Raw genomic sequence first — 23,899 nt, forward strand, 5'->3', positions numbered from 1 at the left:
GTAAGTCATTATATAGCACAAGCTTTCCTCTTTTGTTCTCTATTGCGCCTCTATTGTTCCTCAAGCAAGGGGGGGAACTGATGACATCACAACTTCCCATCAGACCAAGTCCTTGAATGCCCTGATCCTTGAACTTTGCAGTTGTGTCTAAAAACACTTGCTAAAAACATCTATATTGTTTTACCCTTTATTGTGTGTACTCTACTGTATGTATACTTGGGATACTGCTTTTTAACAGTAAAAGTAAAAAAAAAATAGCTGGAGAACATCTTTAAGCCTGAAAGAGACAATCCCTAAAGCAATTGGTTATTGTGTAAGAGCTATTGAAAATTTAAAGCAAAAAAAAGTAAAATAATTCAAATATACAAAAGCTGTGTATTTTCTCCACCCTCCCGATTCAGAATATATAATTTGCATAGTCATGGCATGCTTTTCTTGTAAGAGCTATTGAAGATTGAAATCCCAAATCATACACTGCTCAAAAAAATAAAGGGAACACTTAATCTAACCACACTGTCCGATTTCAAAAAGGCTTTACAACGAAAGCAAAACATTAGATTATGTCAGCAGAGTACCCAGCCAGAAATAATCAGTTATGGCATGCTTGGTTCATTCGCTTATTGCTAAAACCTAATATCCAATATAAAACACATTCTCCAGTATGATTTCTCTCCATGACCTATGCCTATATTTAGCATTTTATAGGCTAAAAGTACTCAAAATAAATAAAACCTTGATATAAAATGACTCAAGTTAAAGTCACCCAGTAAAATATCACTTTAATAAAAGTAAAAAAGTATTTGGTTTTAAATATACAAAAGTAAATGGAATTTCTAAAATGTACTTAAGTATCAGAAGGAAAAGTATAAATAATTTAAAGTGCCTTATGTTAAGCAAACCAGACGGCACAAATTTATTTTTATTGATGGATCACCAGGGGCACACTCCAACACTCAGACATAATTTACAAACGAAGCATTTGTGTTTAGTGAGTCCACCAGATCGGAGGCAGTAGAGATGACCAGGGATGTTCTTTTGATAAGTGTGTGAATTGGACCATTTTCCTGTCAAAATGTAACAAGTGCTTTTGGGTGTCAGGGAAAATGTATGGAGTAAAAAGTACATCATTTTCTTTAGGAATGTAGTGAAGTAAAAGTAGGCAAAAATATAAATAGTAAAGTACAGATAGCCCAAAAAACTACTTAAGTAGTACTTTAAAGCATTTTTACTTAAGTACTTTACACCACTGCTAACATGCAGCCTTTGTCCTTATCTTGTCCACATTCTAATTGTGCACACATTTTTAGACAATAAATCCATATTATTTACAAGAATATTTGTAAATGAATTTGAATACAGGGAAGCACCAGCTAATCTGTTAACAATGTGGACGGATAAGAAACATTTTACCATGTGTAGATGCAACGCTATAATGTGGCCACAATCAGAATGTGGATAGGATCAGAACAAAGGATGCATGTTAGCACCACGTATAAATGAGGCATGAGTGACAATATAATAAGATAATAGGGGCCATTTATAAGGCTATATTTACATTTACATTTAAGTCATTTAGCAGACGCTCTTATCCAGAGCGACTTACAAAATGGTGCATTCACCTTATGATATCCAGTGGAACAACCACTTTACAATAGTGCATCTAAATCTTTTAAGGGGGGGGTTAGAAGGATTACTTTATCCTATCCTAGGTATTCCTTAAAGAGGTGGGGTTTCAGGTGTCTCCGGAAGGTGGTGATTGACTCCGCTGTCCTGGCGTCGTGAGGGAGCTTGTTCCACCATTGGGGTGCCAGAGCAGCGAACAGTTTTGACTGGGCTGAGCGGGAACTGTGCTTCCTCAGAGGTAGGGGGGCCAGCAGGCCAGTGGTGGATGAACGCAGTGCCCTTGTTTGGGTGTAGGGCCTGATCATTTATTTACCTCTTGGATGTTTGCGCACACACCTCAAGGTTCTAAATTATCTATCAATATTATCTGGTCATGTGGTGTATAGGCGTCGAGATGTTATTTCCATTGCCATCCAACATCAAGTGCACTGTGTAGATTTGATTGAACTAGGATATCGATCTGTAGTTTCAAGAGACCTTGTAACTTGTCTATGATGCAGGTTCTCTCCAATTGTAGCCTAGTATTAATTCTGGTTTGTTCTCTAGGCTGTCTCCATAAACTGGAAATATTATTTTTGGTTGACAAAAACTTAAGAGCATCAAGATAGTCACTGAGGGATCTAGCACAATAATGATAACACAACAGCCATGACAGATGTAACCAGAAACAAGAGAATATAAAACTTTATCATCAATATACAAAAACACTTCGGCAAAGGCATATTTTTGGCAGACAAACACCGCAAATGTTTCATTTACCTATTCGTTTTCAGAAGTCCTGCTGCAACAAAAGAACATAAAAACAGTGACAACTGTGTATTAGTAGGCTACTATAGAAACCTGGAATCGCAGAAATAAATACTGTTTGGAGGAACTGTCGAAGAAGAAATATAGTAATCAACACACCATACACTGATTAGTTTAAAAAGGAAGCAGAACACAAATGTAAGCCTTTGATAAAAATATAAATCTAAAATATATAGATTATCAACCCAATAGCAGAAAAATATTGTGAGGTTGCATAGTTGCCTAATAAAGCAAACTAATGAGCCATATTGTTGGGTACATAGTAGCGTGTAGCTCGCTTTGTACCATGCAGTCTGGCGCACCAGGGTACTTGGCAGGGTACTATACACCTATCCAACTACAGAAAACACTACCATCTATGTAGTTGTTGAAATAATAACTTAAACATAGTCTAGTTGGCTACATCTTCGTGCTGTCTTCTTCTGTAACGTATGTCACTGCATGCCTGTTGCTCGTCTCTGTCCCCTCTTCCTTGGCCCCCCTGCCCTCTGCTCCCTCTTGGAACAGGTCTCTCCTTTCTGGGGGTCTTTTGGGTGGTCTTTTTCTCCCTCAACAAAGGCAGCAGGGACGTCAAACTCCGTCGTCCTCCTCGCCGGCGGAGTCCGACGACTCGGGAACGGGCGTGTAGGTGGGCACAGCGTTGAACATGACGAAGCCCACGGTGATCACCACAAACGACACAATGTACAGGCCTGAGAACTGTGGCGCGTGGGGCAGAGGTAGACGTTTTGATTGATCCATTTCACAGACCCTGGATCAGCGGCTATAGTTGCTCTGTATAACTCATTTGTAACACATTTGTGAGAAGTAACATTTGTGAGAAGGTGCTAGTTAAACATGGAAGTCAGTATTTACCTCAAACATTGGCTGTATGTTTCATATACACATGACAATGTTAATACATTTTTGTAAATCTAATCAAACCACAGAAGCCTTCTCATTAAACAACAGAATCCACCTTAGGCTTACAATATATGCTTTTGCTCATGGGCCTCCTTCTGTCCAATAAAGTAATTTCTGGATAACAATTTTGTCAATTTTGGGCACCCCCTCTGGCTCAAGAGCAAACCCATAGAAAAATAGTATATTTAACTCACAACAAAGTAGAAGAGGAAGATGCCACAGAAGAGGCTGAAGAGGTCAGCGGTGAGCAGGGAGAGATTCACTGCAGTGGCACTGGTCACCTTGACCACCAGGGGCATGAAACTGTACAGGGCATACATGCAGAAGGCGTAGGCCGCAAACAGTACGACTGTGGAGGGAAACACCAGGGTTCGTATTCATTAGGCACTAAATGGAAGAAAATGGTCTGAAACAAAGAAGTGGGGAGGGACTGTCTGGACTTGTCTTGTCCAATCATGAAACGCTTATTTTGAGTTTTCCTTTTCAAAGCATTTTACAACGTTGTGTCCTACTGAACATGCACCAGGATTGTGTCCAGTAAAGCAACTTAAGAGGAAAAAACATTTGCAACAGATTGAAATGGAGATTGTACTTCCTGGACTTCTTCAATAAGAAATTCACATTTTTGTTTTCCGTTTCAAAATGTTCTGCAATATGTGCCCTACTGAATAAGGCCCAGAATCTCAGAAGGGAATTCTACTGGACAAACAAAGCACTTTCTGTAAAACTATTGCACAGAGCAAAATAGCTTTATACAGAGCATATACAGGTAACTGTCAAAAATAAAGGAAACATCAACATAAAGTGTCTTAATAGGGCGTTGGGCCACCACAAGCCAGAACAGCTTCAATTCACCTTGGCATAGATTCTACAAGTGTCTGCAACACCATTCTTCCACGAGAAACTCAATCATTTGGTGTTTTGCTGATGGTGGTGGAAAAAGCAGTATCAGACCCCGCTCCAGAATCTCCCATAAGTGTTCAATTGGGTTGAGATCTGGTGACAGATAACCATGGTTTACATCGTTTTCATGCTAATCAAACCATTCAGTGACCACTCGTGCCCTGTGGATGGGGGCATAGCCAAGGTAACCAAAATAATGGCCTGCCCAGCATTTGTACACATGACCCTAATTATGATGAGATGTTAAATGCTTAATGAACTCAGGAACTACACCTGTGTGGAAGCACCTGCTTTCAATATACAGTACTTTGTATCCCTTATTTATTCTAGGGTTTCCATTATTTTAGTAGTTACCTGTAACTAGAGTAAATGAGATTATTATCCAAATGAAATGAGAACAAACTTGGGCATAATTGACATACCGTCATGTCCAAAATTATTGGCACTCTCAATAAAGACAAGCAAAAATAAATAATACAAATACTGAGCTATATTGCATGCTCAAAAAAAAAGAAGTTTTCAATGGGGTTCAAGTCCGGATATGCTTCTGTTTTTTACCGCCAAACCCATCACGTGTGTGCATGGCCAAAAAGCTCTATATTTGTGTCGTCTGACCATAGCGCCGGTTCCAATCCAAGTGCCAATGCTGTTCGTCAAACTCCAGGTGGTGCTATGATCAGATTAAATTCAAATAGAGCTCTTTGGCCACGCACACCAGCGGTGGTTTTTGTGTAAAAAAACAGAAGCATATGCAGAAAAGTACCTTACATTTTATAGCCATACACCCACCACCCCACAAGCCCTATTTTACGCTACTGCTACTCTCTGTTCATCATATATGCAGTCACTTTAACCATATCTACATGTACATACTAACTCAATCAGCCTGACTAACCGGTGTCTGTATGTAGCCTCGCTACTTTTATAGCCTCGTTACTGTATATAGCCTCGCTACTGTTATTTTTCACTGTTGTTTTATTTCTTTACTTACCTATTGTTCACCTAATACCTTTTTTGCACTATTGTTTAGAGTGTGTAAGTAACCATTACACCATTACACCTGTTGTATTAGGCGCACGTGACAAATAAACTTTGATTTGATATGTTATGGGCTATTTTGCTTCCACTGGTCCTGAGGCCCTTGTTAAGGTCAACGGCATCATGAACTTTACCAAGTACCAGGAAATGTTTGCCAAAAACCTGGTTGCCCCTGCCAGGATGCTGACACTTGGCTGTAAGTGAATCTTCCAGCAACACAATAACCCTAAACACTAATCAAAATCCACAAAGGAATGGTTACAATATCAACATTTTGCAATGGCCATATCAGTCTCTGGACTTGAACCCCATTGAAAACATGTGGTTTGAATTGAAGAGGGCAGTTTATAAGAACAGATGAATGATATCAAGGATCTGGAAAGATTCTGTATGGAAGAATAGTCTAAGATCCTTCCCAATGTGTTCTCCAATCTCATAAACAATTTAGAAAAAGTCTGTCATTATTTTTTACAAGAGGAGGGTGGTAGAGTATTGAAAACAGGGGTGCCAATAACTTTTACCCCCATCTTTTTGAGACTTGTATTACTTTGTTGTATTATGTATTCCTCTGATCAATTGTATTAGTATAAAATATAATTTCCACATTTTTGGGATAATACAATATAGATCAGTAGTCGTATTATTTATTTTATAGTATTTTTTGCTCATCTTTATCAGACTTGCCAATAATTATGGACCTGACTGTATATGACTGACAATTGAGTTGGGGAGTTATCAAATATGGGGAGAAAATTAATTCTTACTAATTTTCCAGTTCCATTTAATAGCTGCTACTGCACTGGTTTCCAATATGGCTCTGCAACACAGGACAACAGAAGGTAAGATTGCAAATAGGAACTGTGTCGGTCGACAGACTTACAAAGCACCTTCAAGACCATTCTGATGGGTAGATTTTGCCTAAAATAACTGGCCAAGTGATGAAAATGTGATGTCTGGATGATGTGGGGGGAAGTACCATAATAAATACAATATGTACTGACTGATGTAGTGCACCAAACAAAAAGTTAAAGGGATAGTTTGCTTTTTGAAGATAAGCTAGTGCCAGGATTCAATCTGAACGCGGGCTGTCGACAATGAGGCAGAGGTCATTTCCAATTGAGCCGACATCTGCAGCATTTGCCGTGAATGCATTCTCAGTGAACACAGTAACATTGCCTTTAAAAGCTGCATTGTCGACAAACTGCGTTCAGACTGAGTCTTGGCCTAAAACGAAAGGAAAGCTAAGTAATCTTACATTTGTAAAAGTGAACTTTCCCTTTAATACTGAGGGGAGAAAGGCAGGAAAGACTCTTTGAACCGGTTCAACACTGGAGAGAGGAGAGGGGGTGTCTTACAGCTGTATGCCGCTGATCAGGGTGCCGAACAGGCCCATCATACCCAGGAACTCCCCGCGGCTCAGGTTCTTCACCGTGTACTCCTGACAAACATTCGACACTGCATACAGTGCAGCACTTACCAGCACCAGACCGTCCCCCAGCAACACATCACTGGCTAGATGGAGAGAGGGAAGGAGGGAAAGAGAAAGGGATGAAGGGAGTAGAGAGGAGGGAGAGTATGAGATAAAATATAAGGTGGGAGAGGAGATAGAGAAAAGACTAACGTTATTTTAGGCAAAGTCTTTGACATGTTAGTTAAGGTAATTTGCAGAGCTAATAATATGAGGAATCAGCTCTAAGGGTTTGTGATGAGAGTTTAATAATGCCTGTTTATCTTTGCCCGTGCTGTGAACCCTAAGGCCTCTCCGGATCCGAATGTATGGAACTGTTTATGTCCCAAGAAAAGGCACTGAGGTACATTTAAAGCTGTTATTCCTCTATGGATATGCCTGACTAAGTATAAAAAGGTCTTCTACATCAAAAGAAGTGGACAAAAGCCTTGTCCTAGACTATAAAGCATATTTATTGGAGATTAACCTGTCTGGAAAACAGGCCCAAAGTGTTATAACAATAAATTACAATAGGTAGTGTTCTCACTGGATCACCCAGCCAGTAGGTTGACCCCCACACCCAGGAGACACCCCCCCCAGGGTATATATATATTAGCATTCAGGGCTTGAACCATCCAGTTTATAACAGACATTATAAACTGGGCGGTTCGAGCACTGAATGCTGATTGGCTGACAACCGTGGTATATCAGACTGTATACCACAGGTATTACAAAACACGTATTTTTACTGCTCTAATTACGTTGGTAAACAGTTTATAATGGCAATAAGGCACCTCTGGGGTTTGTGATATATGGCCAATATTCCACGGCTAAGGCATTGCGTCGTGCATAAGAACAAATCTTAGCCGTGGTAAATTGCCCATATACCACACACCTTCGGCCCTTATTGCTTAAATACAAAACACAGGCATGAAGCAAAACTACCATTTTTTTTTAAATGAAGCTAAATTACGTGTTTACTGTTCCAATTATGTTGGTAACCAGTTTATAATAGCAATAAGGCACCTCCGCGTTGCATCGTGTTTAAGAACAGCCCTTAGCCGTAGTAGATGTATATTGTTCATATTGCACACCTCCTCAGGCCTTATTGCTTAAATATCATGAGTAGTGTTCTTACTGGATCCCTGGTCTCTCCCAGCCAGTAGGTCGGCCCCAACCATGGCACCCACCCCCAGCAGACAAACGGCCACAGCCACAAAGTGCACCAGGCGATAGCGCGTCTTCAGGAAGAACCAGGAGAGCACCATCAGCACCGGGATCACAAAGCAGTCCAGCAGCTGCAACCAGAACCACATATAGTATAGTTTCAGGTGTAAAATGTCAATTGCATACAAGGCAACTGAAAGACACTTAGAGCTGGGTGATATGGTCAAAATATGATATCACTGTATTTTAAAAAAAACAAACATTTTTACCGGATTTTATTATTTTGAATAATAAAAGTTCTACATTTGCTTTATGAGTAATGCATGACCCTAGGGTGGCAACACATACATTCTAAGTGATTTCAATGGGTCTTTCTCCATTCTGATTGTTTTATACTGTTCAATTCAACCCAAAATAATTTCCTCATAACATTTCTAAATTTCCTGCACTCATTTTTGATAATTTCCACACTTGGGCTGCACAATATGGGCAAAAAAATCTTGCCCTTATTTTTAACCAAATGTTGCATTTGCGATTTGACTTGTGATTTAGATCAAAACAATTGGGTGAACTGTTACAATTTTGGAAATAGAATGTTTGTTCTAATTCTATAGTTAGAATAAATAACACATTGAATACAGTGTTGTTTGACATGTCAACGAATGAAAATGCCAGGGATGAGTTATTGTGACAGGGTTGGAACCAAAGCGTTGGTCAGTGTTTCCTAGGGGACCCTATAATCTTTGGCTACATTAAAATGTTTCTTCATATAGCCAATAGTCATGCTAAGCCTATTCCACTGATTTAGAAGTTACTGTTGCACAAACATGCTGATTTAGGCTTACACCATCAGTGGTATCAGGTTGTATTACCTAGCTACTTATGCTCTGACTCAGTACATTTATTAGCTAGTTAGCTAGACAACTAACTAGCAATTAGCATTAGTGGCTAAACCGATTTAGCTAAAACTTACTAAGAAAATACAAACTAGCTAGCTGTTTGCAGACGTAAGAAACAAACTAAGAGTAATTATAGAACGCTTGAGGGTTTATATTAAGAAGCTAAGTGGAAACAATATCGTTGACTGAATGTAAGTGCCTCGTGGTCAAGCAACAACAAATGCACTCCATAAGTGACAGGGGACGGGGCTAGGTCTGTGTGAAAAGCGGCATGGAGAGCGGAGAGAAATGACTCAAGTAGCGTGTAAACTATAAAAATGGAGGTTATACACGGCATATCACATTTAACAAAACAAAACATTAAAATACCGTTATAGAAGATAAAGTAAAAACCCAAACCGGTCTGTGCATCAATACCGCTACATCAGTGGAGGCTGGTGGGAGGAGCTATAGGAAGACAGGCTTATTGTAATGGCTGGAAAGAAATTAATGGAACGGAGTCAAACGTGTGGTTTCCATATGTTTGATACCGTTCCATTCCAGCCATTACAATGAGCCTTTCCTCCTATAGCTCCCCTCAACCAGCCTCCACTTGGGTACATTGTAAAATATGGTATACCTCCAAGCCCTAAAGGCACTTGAATATTCATTTGTGGCACACCTGGAAAAACCGGTCAGGTGACACAATGTATCACCTAGGTCCTAGATACATCAATTAGTGAGTCATTCTTCACCCAAAAAACACACTATGCAACGGTATTAGTAATTTCTTACCTGTATGCTGGTCAACGTTGTAAACTGGTATGCCTTCACCACTGTGTAGTTTGCCTCCACGTCCGTCAGTCCCATAAGTAAATACCGCCACCATTTTGTTTTTAAAATCTGTAATATATTCCCATCACCTGGAAAGCGAGAATCCAGAGTGACAGGAAAGCGAGAATCCAGAGTGAGACAAAAAATGTAATATTTTATGAGTTAGCAGGACTGTTGTTTTAGTCTATCTGTGTAGGCCACGGTTGTGATCACTAGGCACCAAACGGATGAAAACAGTCTAAAACATGAAGACTCATTTTCATTTCCCTTGCATGCTGTAATAAACACAACCCATTTAATAATCACATTTTTTTTTTTTATCCCAGTAGGTAGGATTCCCAAATATCACCAATTAGATTCGGAACTATGTGGCTTCAAACTCTACTGCTAGTGTATGGTCAGGAAGACCAGGGCCTGTTTGAATACCTCCATCCTTCGTTCCATCCTCTCTTCCTTGAAGTAATCACTGATCTTAATTGGTTGAATTGGTGAAAGTAATAAGGTGGCGTAACCTTGCTTTCACCTTTCAAAGTATGTATAAAAATATGATATCCTCAAGGAATCAACTGTAGGAAGGATGCATTTGTAAAATATTCTAACTGGCCCCTGCAAATAATGACGAAGGTGATGATTCTCACTAATATTAGCATTTTCCGACCAAAAACGAATGTAAGTCAATGTACTCAGTTTAGCATTAGCATGTGTAGAATTCAGGGCGGCGGTTTCTGACCTTTTCTGAAGCTGAGCGAGGCAGTGTAGGTGAGCAGCAGCAGGACGTAGTTGAGGAAGCTCTGGAGCATGGGCGTCTCCACACCCGCTTCCGCTAGGTACTGGCAGCTGACCGCCGTACCGCAAATCAGCATGGACAGGGCCTGGCCCATGGCGATGGTCTTCAGCAGACGCCTGCCGAGGTCATGTTAACATCAATCAATAAATCACTTAAATGTATGTACTGTAGAATAATATGCCCATTTTGTGTCAGTGCATGGCCTGTTGCGTCTGTGCATGGCCTGTTGCGTCTGTGCATTGTTTGTCTTGTTGTGCTCACCATGTGAAAACGCCCTTCAGCTTGTAGCTGCGCAGCCTGGCACAGGCTGTCCAACAGCTCCTTCCATGTCCACAGTCAGAGCTCTCTGCAGGCTCAGAACCATCCATTTCCTTCTGAGGTATCCCTGAGAACCCCACCAACACAGAAGGGGGGGACAGATTAGGGAATAAGAGAGAGATGAAACAGAGAGAGGGAACTGAACAGTTTTATTAACAATGTCTGCATCAAAGACCCAGACAAGCAGTGTGCAGTAATCTCCCCTGGAATTTAGGCCTCATTATATTGTGCTCAACTAGGCACTCTGCACTCCAAGGAAGGTAACACTGCTAATTATCTTTTTATGTGTCAATCTTTTTCATGCCAGATTACTAGTTTTTGAAAAGGAGATTAGGCCTACGTTTTTATAGCCTACAGCTCTCAACTATTCCCAGCCCTTTAATAAGAAAGGTTTTTAATCAAGGAAGACATTTCATACAGTAGCCCTGGTGGTTGTGATAAAGTGAGTGGGCCTCATTTGTTTCAATAGCCCAAATCAGATATTCAAATCTGATTTGAATGTATTTATTAATGGTATACATTTCGATTTGTGGATGGCAACAACACAAATACTAATTGTGCATGGTGTGCAATTGCTCCTTTGTAGATGATAAACATTTAATTGAACTAAAAACAGCAAACATTGGATTTTTACTCATCGAGCTGTCAAAATCTGAAACATTCATCAACATCCTGTCACAATGTGTTGATCACGTTTCCATCCAACCATTTCATGCGAATGATTTACCTGATGCATAAAAAAAAAGTCACGATCAGGCTGATGGAAACATGAAATGCCGGTAAAAATGGTATAAATTGCCAACACACAATTTGTTCGTTCGACGTGGTGGGATCTGTTTGTGTCTGTAAAATGTAATATTCTAGAAATGGCGGTGGAAACGCCTTTATGAGTAAATAATTCAAGAGAAGAACCGAGCACCTTAGGCACGTTGACTTACTACTTAGATTTTAGCGGAAAGGGATACAGATATTATAACCATCATATCGAAGTACATTTAGAGTCACGCGATATGTTGTGTGATCCTCCCACTACGACACGGGAAAGCTTGCAGTTTGTTAGGCTACAGATGAAATGATTGATTAACTTCACAGGGTGATGAATGTGCAAGGTGATGAGCTTCATACTCCTTTGCAATACATTTCGAGGTTCTTATTCTGGTGACATGATGATCGATGCCGTTTGACAAATACAAATATCGCCCTTATCCATAATAATCTTAATGTAAATAGACTACCCGCACTGTACCTGCGAGCTGTTGGCTAGAGCGCATGTGCCGAGACCTGCAAAAGCTATTTATGTGTGTACTACAGCATCACGCGCAGCCTTTTATCCGCAAAAAGGTAGTTTGATGGAAACATATCTGGTGGGAAAATGTGCATATTGTTTAATACATACTTTAAAATATAACTCGGTTTCCAAATTGGATGGAAACCGAGTTACGGTCACACCTTCCTATTAAAACACGTGGCCAAATAAAGTAACAAGTACCGAACACAATCTACTAAAGGCTTTCAGCCACTACAACATTTTAGACTACAAAAGTAACTTGACTTCAACGATACAACATTACAATCATATAACACCATACACTCACGAGTAAATCTAGCGAGGCATCGTCACGCGCGCCACAGACTAAACATTAAATAGAATATAGTAGTTCATCTACCTGCATAGGTTAAACTCTCCTCGGCGTTCATTTGAAGTTACGGTTAAATCGAGCGCTTAAAAGACGTACCATAACTCTCGTGGCCAAATACATCAGCAGGCTACAGCACCTCAATGGGTAAATCTAACCCACAGTTTTTTACGACAGGCCCAAAGGACCGCCTCCTCTTCTGAGATTGGCCAAGAGGCTGGTGTGTCACGTCAATCTCTTGATCAAGCCCATGAGCTTGCAACAAAACTATGATGTGGTGCTGAAGGGACTCCTTTCGGGCGACAGTGGAATGATGCAGACCGTTTTGATATTTGATAAGGCACTTCAGCGCCTCATCATCACCACCAGATTATATAATATTCTTATTTTTGTAGGTATTTTTCTTAAAACGGCATTGTTGGTTAAGGGCTTGTAAGCATTTCACTGTAAGGTTGTACCTGTTGTATTCGGCTAACGTGACAAATACAATTTTATTTTGATTTGACCAGAATGTTGCAATATTTAGAGTTTAGACAACACCCATGACAGCTAGACTGCAACATCCATCAACTTCGTGAGATATAAGAACTAATACAAAATGTTAACAAATAACATTTTAATTAACTTGAGGAAAAAAGTAGTTTGGGGAACTCATTATTAAGCAGACTGTGGGGTGTTCTGAGTTCGGACCTGTCCTTGCCTGAGAGAGACATATATGTATATATAAACAAAATAATATTCCATGGTGAAATGATAATAACGCCTATGTTATTGTGTAGAAACTGATATCTTGCCGTCCTTGAAGCATTCAAAACTTTGTCTTGTGTTGATTTCAGTCTCCTGCAGTTCTGTGCGCCTGTTGCATAATTTTTAACCCACTGTTGCCAGTTAGCCCACTATGTGAGCAGTAGGCTAGACCTAGGGTTTAATAAGATAATTTCCTCTTATACTGTATTATATATACAGTACCAGTCAAAACTTTGGACACACCTACTCATTCAAGGGTTTTTCTTAATTTTTACTATTTTCTACATTGTAGAAAACAAATGATGAAATAACACATGGAATCATGTAGTAACCAAAAAAGTGTTAAACAAACCAAAATAGATTTTAGATTTTAGATTCTTCAGTAAGTAACCACCCTTTGCCTTGCTAACAGCTTTGCACACTCTTGGCATTCTTTCAACCAGCTTCACCTGGCATTTTCCAAAAGTCTTGAAGGAGTTCCCACATATGCTGAGCACTTGTTGGCTGCTTTTCCTTCACTCTGCGGTCCAACTCATCCCAAACCATCTCAATTGGGTTGAGGTCTGGTGATTGTGGAGGCCAGGTCATCTGATGCAGCACTACATCACTCTCCTTCTTGGTCAAATGAGAGTCCCACTATGTGCAAACCAGATGGGATGGCGTATTGCTGCAGAATGGTGTGGTAGCCATGCTGGTTAAGTGTGCCTTGAATTCTAAATAAATCACCGACATTGTCACCAGCAAAGCACCCCCGCAACATCACACCTCCTCCTCCATGCTTCACGGTGGGAACCACACATGCAGATATTATCCGTTCACATACTCTGCGTCTCACAAAGACACATCGGTTGCAACCAAAAATCTCAAATTTGGACTCATCAGACCAAAGGACATATTTTCCACCGGTCTAATGTCCAATGGCTGTGTTTCTTGGCCCAAGCAAGTCTTCTTATTGGTGTCCTTTGCGTGAATCCGGCCTTCATGGTCAAATTGCTGCAAAGAAACCACTACTAGTCTCCTCTGAACAGTTGATGTTGAGATGTGTCTGTTACTTGAACTCTGTAAAGCATTTACTTGGGATGCAATTTCTGAGGCTGGTAACTAATGAACTTATCTTCTGCATCAAAGGTAACTCTGGGTCATCCTTTTCTGTGGCGGTCCTCATGAGAGCCAGTACCATCATAGCGCTTGATGGTTTTTGCGACTGCACTTGAAGAAACTTTCAAAGTTCTTGAAATTTTCCAGATTGACTGAACTTCATGTCTTAAAGTAACGATGGAGTGTCGTTTCTCTTTGCTTATTTGAGCTGTTCTTGCCATAATATGAACTTGGTCTTTTACCAAATAGGGCTATCTTCTGTATACCAACCCTACCTTGTCATAAGATAACTGAATCTCTCAAACACATTAAGAAGGAAAGAAATTACACAAATTAACAAGGCACACCTGTTAATTGAAATGCATTCCAGGTGACTACCTCATGAAGCTGGTTGAGAGAATGACAAGAGTGTGCAATGCTGTCATCAAGGCAAAGGGTGGCTACTTTGAAGAATCTCAAATATAAAATATATTTGTTTAACACTTTTTTTGGTTACTACATGATTCCATACGTGTTATTTCATAGTTTTGATGTCTTCACTACTATTCTACAATGTAGAAAATAGTAAAATAAATAAAAACCCTGGAATGAGTACTGTGTCCAAACTTTTGACTGGTACTATATATATATAGTATATATATATAGTATATAAATATAAAATATATAAAATGACTATAGGCTATCATCCTTATGAGTGAATGCTCCAGAAAGTTAATATTTGATAATTAAGAATTGATGGAAGTTGAATTGTCATGCAATATACTGTATAATATACTGTAGTGTAGACCTATATATGAATTGTATCACTGCTTTTCCATTAGCCTATAACATTAAGAAACCAAATGGCAAGTGTATATATGAGTTATTGGCATAGGCCTGTATAACTAAGACACTTTGTCATACTTTTGAACTGAGCATATTTCTCAATGTATTTTTTATTTATTTATAAACGTTCATGCCCTTTTAGGTATGATACCGTAACTCTCGCATAGCATAGGAAAGATTCTTACTTACGTTTGCCTGTTGTATTTTTCCTGTTGTATTTTTCCTGTTTGTCCAAAAGTAAACTTGGTATGCTATTTCGAATGCGTCAGTGCGAGCGAGGCTAGGACTCCAAAAGAATCTAATTTCCTCGGTCGCAGCGCACGGGGAGAGACAACCACTTGATTTTTCGAGCTATTTTAAATTAAATGTTTTAATGAATGCTTAGACACATTTCACTGCACACAATATATTATTACTAATTTTACAGTGTTTCATAGTTTTTAGTGGGTGACATTCTTTTTGATAAGTATATATTATTAGACTATTTCAACATTCATTTTAATTCCACGTATGGATTTTGTTTAATCTAGCTAAAAATGAAAAAAAACGGAATATGATGATGAACCATGTTTTTCTCCGGATTTTGTTAAAATCCTTTTAGCAACTACAATCCCGTAAATATCGCGAGATTGTTCGAGGGAATAAGTTCATGTTCACAGTCCTGAACATGGCGACGTCTAATTTGCTAAAGGTATGAGGCTGCTCAATTCAATACATTTGATTAACGTTACATGAATCATTGTCTGTTGCATAGTTGAGGATATCTTACACTCTACATTGCTAAGCGCACATACCTGCAGATGGCCTTGCAATATAGGTGATATGAAGTCCTCTAGTTTGCCTTACTAGCAATGAAAAAACTGCTATTTACTCCTCTCATTGGCGTTCGTTAGCCTGGTGCTAGCTAGCTGCACCAGTAGTACACACGTACATAGCTAGCTTCGTAACAGTTAGCTAACACTATCATTTAACTTTACATGACTATCGTTGACTAAGTATCTCATTAGCTAACGTTAACGTTAATCACAAATGATCGCCTTTTTCATGAAAACACATTAGTTAGCTGCTAGACATCTTGCATGGATGGCACAGTAACTAGCTAAGTTAATGTCTGCTTATTTTTTCTTCCGCTAGCGTTAACTCTACTGTATCAGTGTAACTAGCTAGCTACAGTACTGTAGTTATATCTGATAAAACACTAAATCACTGCCTGGATTTGATTTTTAGAGCCACCAAAGGTAGGCTAAAGCTAACGTTACTTGCCAGCAACATCCCGATAGCTATCTAGCTACAATAACGTTATTTATCAGGACACACTGGCGCAAAATCCATTCTATATATATTTTGGGGGGGCTAACTTACTGAAGTGTGATACAATGTAGGCCTATTTGATGAGGACCTACAACTAGTCACAACACTCCCTCACATAAGAGCCTACTGTAGACTGGATGTAGTTACACATCCTGGAAAAACAGACGCTAGTAAATCAGGATTGAAGCACCTTTCAGATAGTGGGTTGATAACTGTTGTCATGGCTTGTCTAACGGCACTTGCGTTGTTGCTAATGTTAAAGTAGGCCAACTTGCCTAGTGCCTAAACATAAAGCAACCACTTGGATATCAATGATATCAATTGTATGGCCTTGATTTCTCACATCCTCCCTTCTCATGTGCTTCTCAAAGCACATTGGAGCAGAAAATCTGAGTTTCTTGACATATGATATTCCGTTTTGAGAAGGAGGATAGTACATACAATTGCGGTTCACTCTGGTGTTGTCATAACTGCTAGGCAGCCTATAGCCAGAGATGACACTTCTACCCTTCTCACCCAGAACAAAGGCTCCCTCCAGTTCGAGGACAAGTGGGATTTGATGCGTCCCATCGTTCTGAAGCTGCTCCGTCAGGAGTCAGTCACCAAGCAGCAGTGGTTTGACCTCTTCTCGTGAGTATGGCCACGCAGTCCGTGTTCACGTGCTCTGTCATACAGAAGTTGTATTCATTAGTGCACACCAAGGTTTGCAACGGATATTGTAAACAAGTGTTTCTTATTAGACAAGTCCAGGCAGTTTGCTTCTGTTTGGTTCCTAGTGAATATGACCCAAGAGCCTGTTGCAAAACATTCAAATAAAAAATGTATGGTGTAGAACAGATTGCCTTACTGACAGATATATTAAGAAATTGTGGTGTCGACTCTATCCGCTATTTTTCTATCTTCAACATTCGGAACGTTTATAGTCACTTAATAGACTATACCCCAAGAGAGAATGCTGTCATTCTGTTAACTCCAGGCGTTTCCGTTAACGCCTGTCTCAACTGTTAGACTGACAGATGGCTTGAACTACATGTCCCTCCTCTCCTCCAATCCCCTCATCCGATCTCTTGGTTTCCATAGAGATGTCCATGCAGTATGCCTATGGGATGACAAGGGACCGGCCAAGATCCACCAGGCCCTGAAGGCAGACATCTTAGACTTCATCAAGCAAGCACAAGCGGTATGTAGGCCTGCTAGGTCTTGCTACCATTAAATGGACTTTGCTATTTATTCCCTCGCTGAGTACCATTAATACTAGCTAGCTATCAAGCTAGCTGTGACAGTAGGCTACCGAGTAACCACGCAGTCTACTAGCCTACCCCTGAGAAGCAACATTTTCAATGCTATATAATCCATAACAATGCCCTCAACTGCTCTCACATGTGTTGAGTAACCAAGCAGACTGTCTATTACCCCCAGATTTTCAACGCCATAAAGTCCATAACAAAACCATAAAGTCCATAACAGGGCCCTGCGCTCTCCCCCACAGCGGGTGTTGAGTCACCAGGATGACACGGCACTGCTGAAGGCCTACATCGTGGAGTGGAGGAAGTTCTTCACACAGTGCGACATCCTGCCCAAACCCTTCTGCCAGCTGGAGATCACGCTCATGGGCAAACAGGGCAGCAACAAGAAGTTGAACGTAGAGGACAGCATCGTACGGAAGGTGAGGAAATGGGGAGGAAGAAATGGGATGGGAATGCGAGAGATGATCACGTGCCAACTGGGTAGCAACAAGAAGTTGGGGAGGAGAGTGGGAAAGAGATCACATCGCAAACAGGGCAGCAGCAGTATTTGGTTGTATTTGTAATGATATAAGAGAATTTCCAGTTGGCATGAGGAAATGTTGCTGCCTATAGATTCCCTCTATCCCTGCTCATGTGTACGTGTACTGTATCTTCTATTACCTTGTAGCTTATGGGGTGCAAAGGGGAGTAGAATGTAGTGAGATTAGGTAGCATCCGGAAGATTGTCGGTTCAAGTCCCGAGATTGACAGGGACAAAATGTCAGTGTGTGAACCAGCAACAGGAGGGATGCTGTTGTCAAATCATGCCATCACCTGCAGTTGTACCCTTTAGCAAGGCACTAGATTAAGCAAAAAGACAAATGGACATTTTTGAGATATATGGGCAAAGTAATGTTCTTCTAAACGTAATTTTCTATGCCCTCAGCTCATGCTGGACACGTGGAACGAGTCCATCTTCTCCAACATCAAGAACAGGCTGCAGGACAGCGCCATGAAGCTGGTGCACGCCGAACGCCTGGGGGAGGCCTTCGACTCTCAGCTGGTCATCGGCGTCAGAGAGTCCTACGGTGAGCAAAACATCACTGTCACCTTTAGCTGTGAGAGAATGGTGTGTAATGAACACGAGCCAAATCTTTGGTGTATGTAGACCATACCAATGGATTGATTCACCAAATCTCTGTGCCAAATTGGATTCATCTTTAATGTGAATTTTGGTGTGAAGCCCCCAATGACAAATGCAGGCAGTACGTGAAAATGTGAGGTACTAAAATTTTAGAATTTAGCTATGTAGTGTGAATGACACACATATGTTCTTAACCCCACTTCACAAAGATGCTTGTAATTTTCCTGGGTTGTGTTCATAACTCACCAAATGGAAGAACCTACTGAAACCGGAAGGGACTGATTGGAAATGGTCATTTCTAAAACGTTGCATGTTAATGAACTTGGCCCCTGGGCACCTCCATCCCTGTTTTCCCTCTGCAGTGAACCTGTGCTCAAACCCAGACAACAAGTTGCAGATCTACAGAGATAACTTTGAGAAGGCCTACATGGACTCCACCGAGAGATTCTACAGAACACAGGCCCCCTCCTACCTGCAGCAGAACGGAGTACAGAACTACATGAAATATGTGAGTAGTACTAGGATCCTGTAACTTTTCCAAAATTCCCAGATGGTTTTCTGGAAACTGTATAGTTAGAGGACTCCTGGACTTCCTGCTTATTCTCTCCCTTTTCCAGGAATTTTCCAACTGGGATTTCTGGAAAACCTGGGAATTTTTGTGAACTTACTCTAATTTTGCAACCCTAAAAAGGCCCCTCGATCATACACCACACGTCAAGTTATAAGCTGAATTCCAAATGGACATGCCAAGTCCAAACCCCTGATGCTCATGTAGATTTGAAACATTTGGATAGGTGTAAGCCATATGGCACAAATCCTTTGTTGCCTATCATGGCAAGGTGAAGCAATGACCACACTGCTTCAATATATCCGATCCTTTCAGGTCTACATGAGTGGCTAGGGGTTGTTTTCGATTTCAGTGATTACAGCGGTCTAAAACAATCGGCATGAGACAAGTACGGTTTCTGCAGTTCCCTTGTGATTTCTCAGTAGGGTTACAAAGTAATATTTGGCCTCAGGATGGAATAAACAGGAAATTCAGCAGTCTTCCAACTGGGATTTCTTAAAGCTGAGAATTTTTAGAAAGTTACTGGAATTTTGCAACTCTATTTCTCAGCAACTCTGTCTGTAATCTAGGCTATCCATCTGAGGGGGAACCAACATGTGTATCTCTGTGTGTTCTAACAGGCAGACACCAAGTTGAGAGAGGAGGAGAAACGGGCGTTGCGCTATTTGGAGACGAGACGTGAATGTAACTCTGTACAAGCAGTGAGTAAACTAAACTCTGCAAATAAAAGAAACATCCCTTTTTCAGGACCCTGTCTTTCAAAGAAAATTCGTAAAAATCCAAATAACTTCACAGATCTTCATTGTAAAGGGTTTAAACACTGTTTCCCATGCTTGTTCAATGAACCATAAACAATTAATGAACATGCACCTGTAAAACGGTTGTTAAGACACTTAGAGCTTACAGACGGTAGGCAATTAAGGTCACAGTTATGAAAACTTAGGACACTAAAGAGGCCTTTCTACTGACTCGGAAAAACACCAAAAGAAAGATGCCCAGGGTCCCTGCTCATCTGCGTAACCGTGCCTTCGGCATGCTGCAAGGAGGCATGAGGATTGCAGATGTGGCCAGGGCAATAAATTGCAATGTCTCTACTGTGAGACGCCTAAGACAGCGCTACAGGACGGACAGCTGATCGGCCCCGCATTGGCAGACCACGTGTAACAACACCTGCACAGGATCGGTACATCCGAACATCACACCTGCGGAACAGGTACAGGATGGCAACAACATCTGCCCAAGTTACACCAGGAACGCACAATCCCTCCATCAGTGCTCAGACTGTCTGCAATAGGCTGAGAGGCTGGACTGAGGGCTTGTAGGCCTGTTGTAAGGCAGGTCCTCACCAGACATCACTGGCAACAACGTCGCCTATGGGCGCAAACCCACCATCGCTGGACCAAACAGGACTGGCAAAAAGTGCTCTTCACTGATGAGTCGTGATTTTTATCTCACCGGGGGGATGGTCGGATTCGTATTTATCGTCAAAGGAATGAGCGTTACACCGAGACCTGTACTCTGGAGCGGGATCGAGGTGGAGGGTTCGTCATGGTCTGGGGCAGTGTGTCACAGCATCATCGGACTGAGCTTGTTGTCATTGCAGGCAATCTCAACGCTGTGCGTTACAGGGAAGACATCCTCCTCCCTCGTGTGGTACCTTTCCTGCAGGCTCATCCTGACATGACCCTCCAGCATGACAATGCCACCAGCTGTACTGCTCGTTCTGTGCGTGATTTCCTGCAAGACAGGAATGTCAGTGTTCTCCCATGGCCAGCGAAGAGCCTGGATCTCAATCCCATTGAGCATGTCTAGGACCTGTTGGATCGGAGGGCTAGGACCATTCCCCCCCCAGAAATGTCCGGGAACTTGCAGATGCCTTGGTGGAAGAGTGGGGTAACATCTAACAGCAAGAACTGTCAAATCTGGTGCAGTCCGTGAGGAGGAGATGCACTACAGTTCTTAATGCAGCTGGTGGCCACACCAGATACTGACTGTTACTTTTGATTTTGACCCCCCCCCACCCTTTGTTCAGGGACACATTATTCCATTTCTGTTAGTCACATATCTGTGGAACTTGTTAAGTTTGTCTCAGTTGTTGAATCTTATGTTCATACACATATGTACACATGTTAAGTTTGCTTAAAATAAACGCAGTTGACAGTGAGAGGATGTTTCTTTTTTTGCTGAGTTTAGGTCCTGGGTTGTAGGAGGCTTGGCCCCAGCGACGTACTGGGCCGTACACACTACCCTCTGTAGTGCCTAACAGTCAGATGCCGAGGAGTTGCCATACCAAGTGGTGATGCAACTGGTCAGGATGCTCGATGGTGCAGCTGTAGAACTTTTTGGGAATCTGGGGACCCATGCCAAATCTTTTCAGTCTGCTTTGGGGGAAAGGTGTTGGTGTGTTCAGACCATGATAGCCCGTTGGTTATGTGGACACCAAGGGACTTGGAGCACTCGACCCGCTCCGCTCCACTAATGGGGGTCTGTTCGGCCCGCCTTTTCCTGTAGTCCATGATCAGCCCCTTTGGCTTGCTCACATTGAGGTAGAGGTTATTGTGCTGGCAACACACTGGTAGGTCTTTGACCTCCCTATAGGCTCTCTCATCGTTGTCACTGATCAGGCCTACCACTGTTGTGTCGTCAGCAAACTTGATGATGGTGTTGGAGTTGTGTTTGGCTACGGAGTCGTGGGTTAACAGGGTGTGCAGGAGGGGACTAAGCACGCACCCGTGAGGGGCAACAGTGTTGAGGATCAGCGTGGCAGATGTGTTGTTGCCTACCCTTTCCACCTAGGGGCGGCCCGTCAGGATGTCCAAGACCAGTTGCAGAGGGAAGGGTTTATTCCCTCAGTGATGAGCTTTGTGGGCATTATTGTGTTGAATGCTGAGTTGTAGTCAGTGAACAGCATTCTCACATACGTGTTTATTTTGGTTGGAAAGGACAGTGTGGAGTGCGATCGAATCATTTGTTGGGGCGGTATGCGAATTGGAGTTGGTCTAGGGTTTCCAGGATGATGGTGTTGTGAGCCGAAACCAGCCTTTCAAACCACTTCATGGCTACTGACGTGAGTGCTACGGGGCGGTAATCATTTAGGCAGGTTGCCTTGGTGTTCTTGTGCACAGGGACTATGGTGGTCTGCTTGAAACATGTAGGTATTACAGACTCGGTCAGGGAGAATTTGTAAATGTCAGTGAAGACTCACTTCACAGAACCGTGCAAACTGGCTCTAACCAGAACAGAAAGAGGAGTGGGAGGCCCTGGTGCACAACTGAGCAAAAGGACAAGTACATTAGTCTAGTTTGAGAAACGGATGCCTCACAAGTCCTCAACTGGCAGCTTCCTTAAGTAGTACCCGCAAAACACCAGTCTCAACGTCAATAGTGAAGAGGTGACTCCGGGATGCTGGCCTTCCAGGCAGTTCCTCTGTCCAGTGTTCTGTGTTCTTTTGCCCATCTTAATCTTTTTATTGGCCAGTCTGAGAGATGGCTTTTTCTTTGCAACTCTGCCTAGAAGGCCAGCATCTCGGAGTCGCCTTTTCACTGTTGACGTTGAGACTGGTGTTTTGCGGGTATTATTTAATGAAGCTGCCAGTTGAGGACTTGTGAGGTGTCTGTTTTTCAAACAAAACACTAATGTACTTGTCCTCTTGCTCAGTTGTGCACCGGGGCCTCCCACTCTGTCTATTCTGGTTAGAGACAGCTTGTGCTGTTCTGTGAAGGTAGTACACAGCGTTGTACGAGATCTTCAGTTTCTTGGCAATTTCTCGCATGGAATAGCCTTCATTTCTCAGAACAAGAATAGACTGATGGGTTTTAGAAGAACGTTCTGTTTCTGTCATTTTGAGCCTGTAATCGAACCCACAAATGCTGATGCTCCAGATACTTAACTAGTCTAAAGGACAGTTTTATTGCTTCAACAGTTTTCAGCTGTGCTAACATAATTGCAAAAGGGTTTTCTAATGATCAATTAGCCTTTTATAATTCATATATAATTAATATAATTATAAACTTGGATTAGCTAACACAACGTGCCGTTGGGACACGGGAGTGATGGTTGCTGATCCTGTACGCCGTTGTAGATATTCCAGAAAATCTGCCGTTTCCATCTACAATAATAATTGACAACATTAACAATGTCTACACTGTATTTCTGATCAATTTGATGTTATTTTAATGGACAAAAAAATAGCTTTTCTTTAAAAAACAAGGACATTTCTAATTGACCCCAAACTTTTTTGAACGGTAGTGTATATAAAATGTAAAAAAAGATTTGATTAAACATCGAATTTGGCCTTACTGCTATTAGCCCGTAGAATTTAAGATTCCTCAAATCATGCTTCCTTTGACTGTCTCCTATATCTGAGAGAGAGCTCTGGGGTAATCACCAGTATACCGTTGATGTGGAAATGTATTTTTCACTTCCATTCATTTTTTGGCCCGGTACTGGGTTACCGTAAGATGAGTCCCGTGACACTTGTGGCAGTCGTAGAGCGAAATGGAGAACACCATCAGGTTTGTGAGTCTCGTATTTTTCATATTAGTTTGTAGCCTAAACCGTTCGGACATTACAGACGTTTCCGTGACAAAACATTACCCCCCCCCCCACGTCTCCTGGTTTGGCAAACACTGTTGTAGC

General features: G+C 41.5%; 2 protein-coding genes across 8 annotated transcripts in view; one reads left to right on the forward strand and one right to left on the reverse strand.

Moving 5' to 3' along the window:
* Positions 1–2,291: 2,291 nt before the first annotated feature.
* On the reverse strand, positions 2,292–15,285 carry LOC106567582 (solute carrier family 35 member F2). Of its 4 annotated transcripts, none has more exons than XM_014137074.2 (9): positions 15,202–15,285; positions 10,649–10,772; positions 10,331–10,503; positions 9,562–9,689; positions 7,860–8,019; positions 6,630–6,786; positions 6,039–6,091; positions 3,528–3,682; positions 2,292–3,129 (listed from the first exon to the last, which is right to left on the reverse strand). In XM_014137074.2, exons 2-9 carry the CDS (start codon positions 10,753–10,755, stop codon positions 3,001–3,003), a joined length of 1,062 nt encoding a protein of 353 aa, XP_013992549.1. In that variant the 5' UTR covers positions 10,756–10,772; positions 15,202–15,285; the 3' UTR covers positions 2,292–3,000. The 4 variants fall into 4 exon arrangements, with proteins under 4 accessions (XP_013992549.1, XP_013992548.1, XP_013992550.1 ...); XM_014137073.2 differs by lacking the exon at positions 15,202–15,285 and adding an exon at positions 12,373–12,529; XM_014137075.2 differs by lacking the exon at positions 15,202–15,285 and adding an exon at positions 12,442–12,505.
* Positions 15,286–15,626: 341 nt separating this feature from the next.
* LOC106567583 (cullin-5) overlaps positions 15,627–23,899 on the forward strand; it is a 55,784-nt gene continuing 47,511 nt past the window's right edge. For 3 of the 4 annotated variants that reach the window (XM_014137080.2, XM_014137077.2, XM_014137081.2), the window contains exons 1-7: positions 15,633–15,703; positions 16,844–16,953; positions 17,404–17,503; positions 17,813–17,989; positions 18,496–18,637; positions 19,056–19,201; positions 19,882–19,962. In XM_014137080.2, coding sequence (XP_013992555.1) covers positions 15,662–15,703; positions 16,844–16,953; positions 17,404–17,503; positions 17,813–17,989; positions 18,496–18,637; positions 19,056–19,201; positions 19,882–19,962 — 798 coding nt within the window. In that variant the 5' untranslated portion in view covers positions 15,633–15,661. Of the gene's footprint in view, positions 15,704–16,843; positions 16,954–17,403; positions 17,504–17,742; positions 17,990–18,495; positions 18,638–19,055; positions 19,202–19,881; positions 19,963–23,899 lie in introns of all 4 variants that reach the window. The other variant, XM_014137082.2, reaches the window with a different exon arrangement.

This window comes from Salmo salar, chromosome ssa13, assembly GCF_905237065.1.
Source record: "Salmo salar chromosome ssa13, Ssal_v3.1, whole genome shotgun sequence".
NCBI classification, from domain to species: Eukaryota; Metazoa; Chordata; class Actinopteri; order Salmoniformes; family Salmonidae; genus Salmo; species Salmo salar.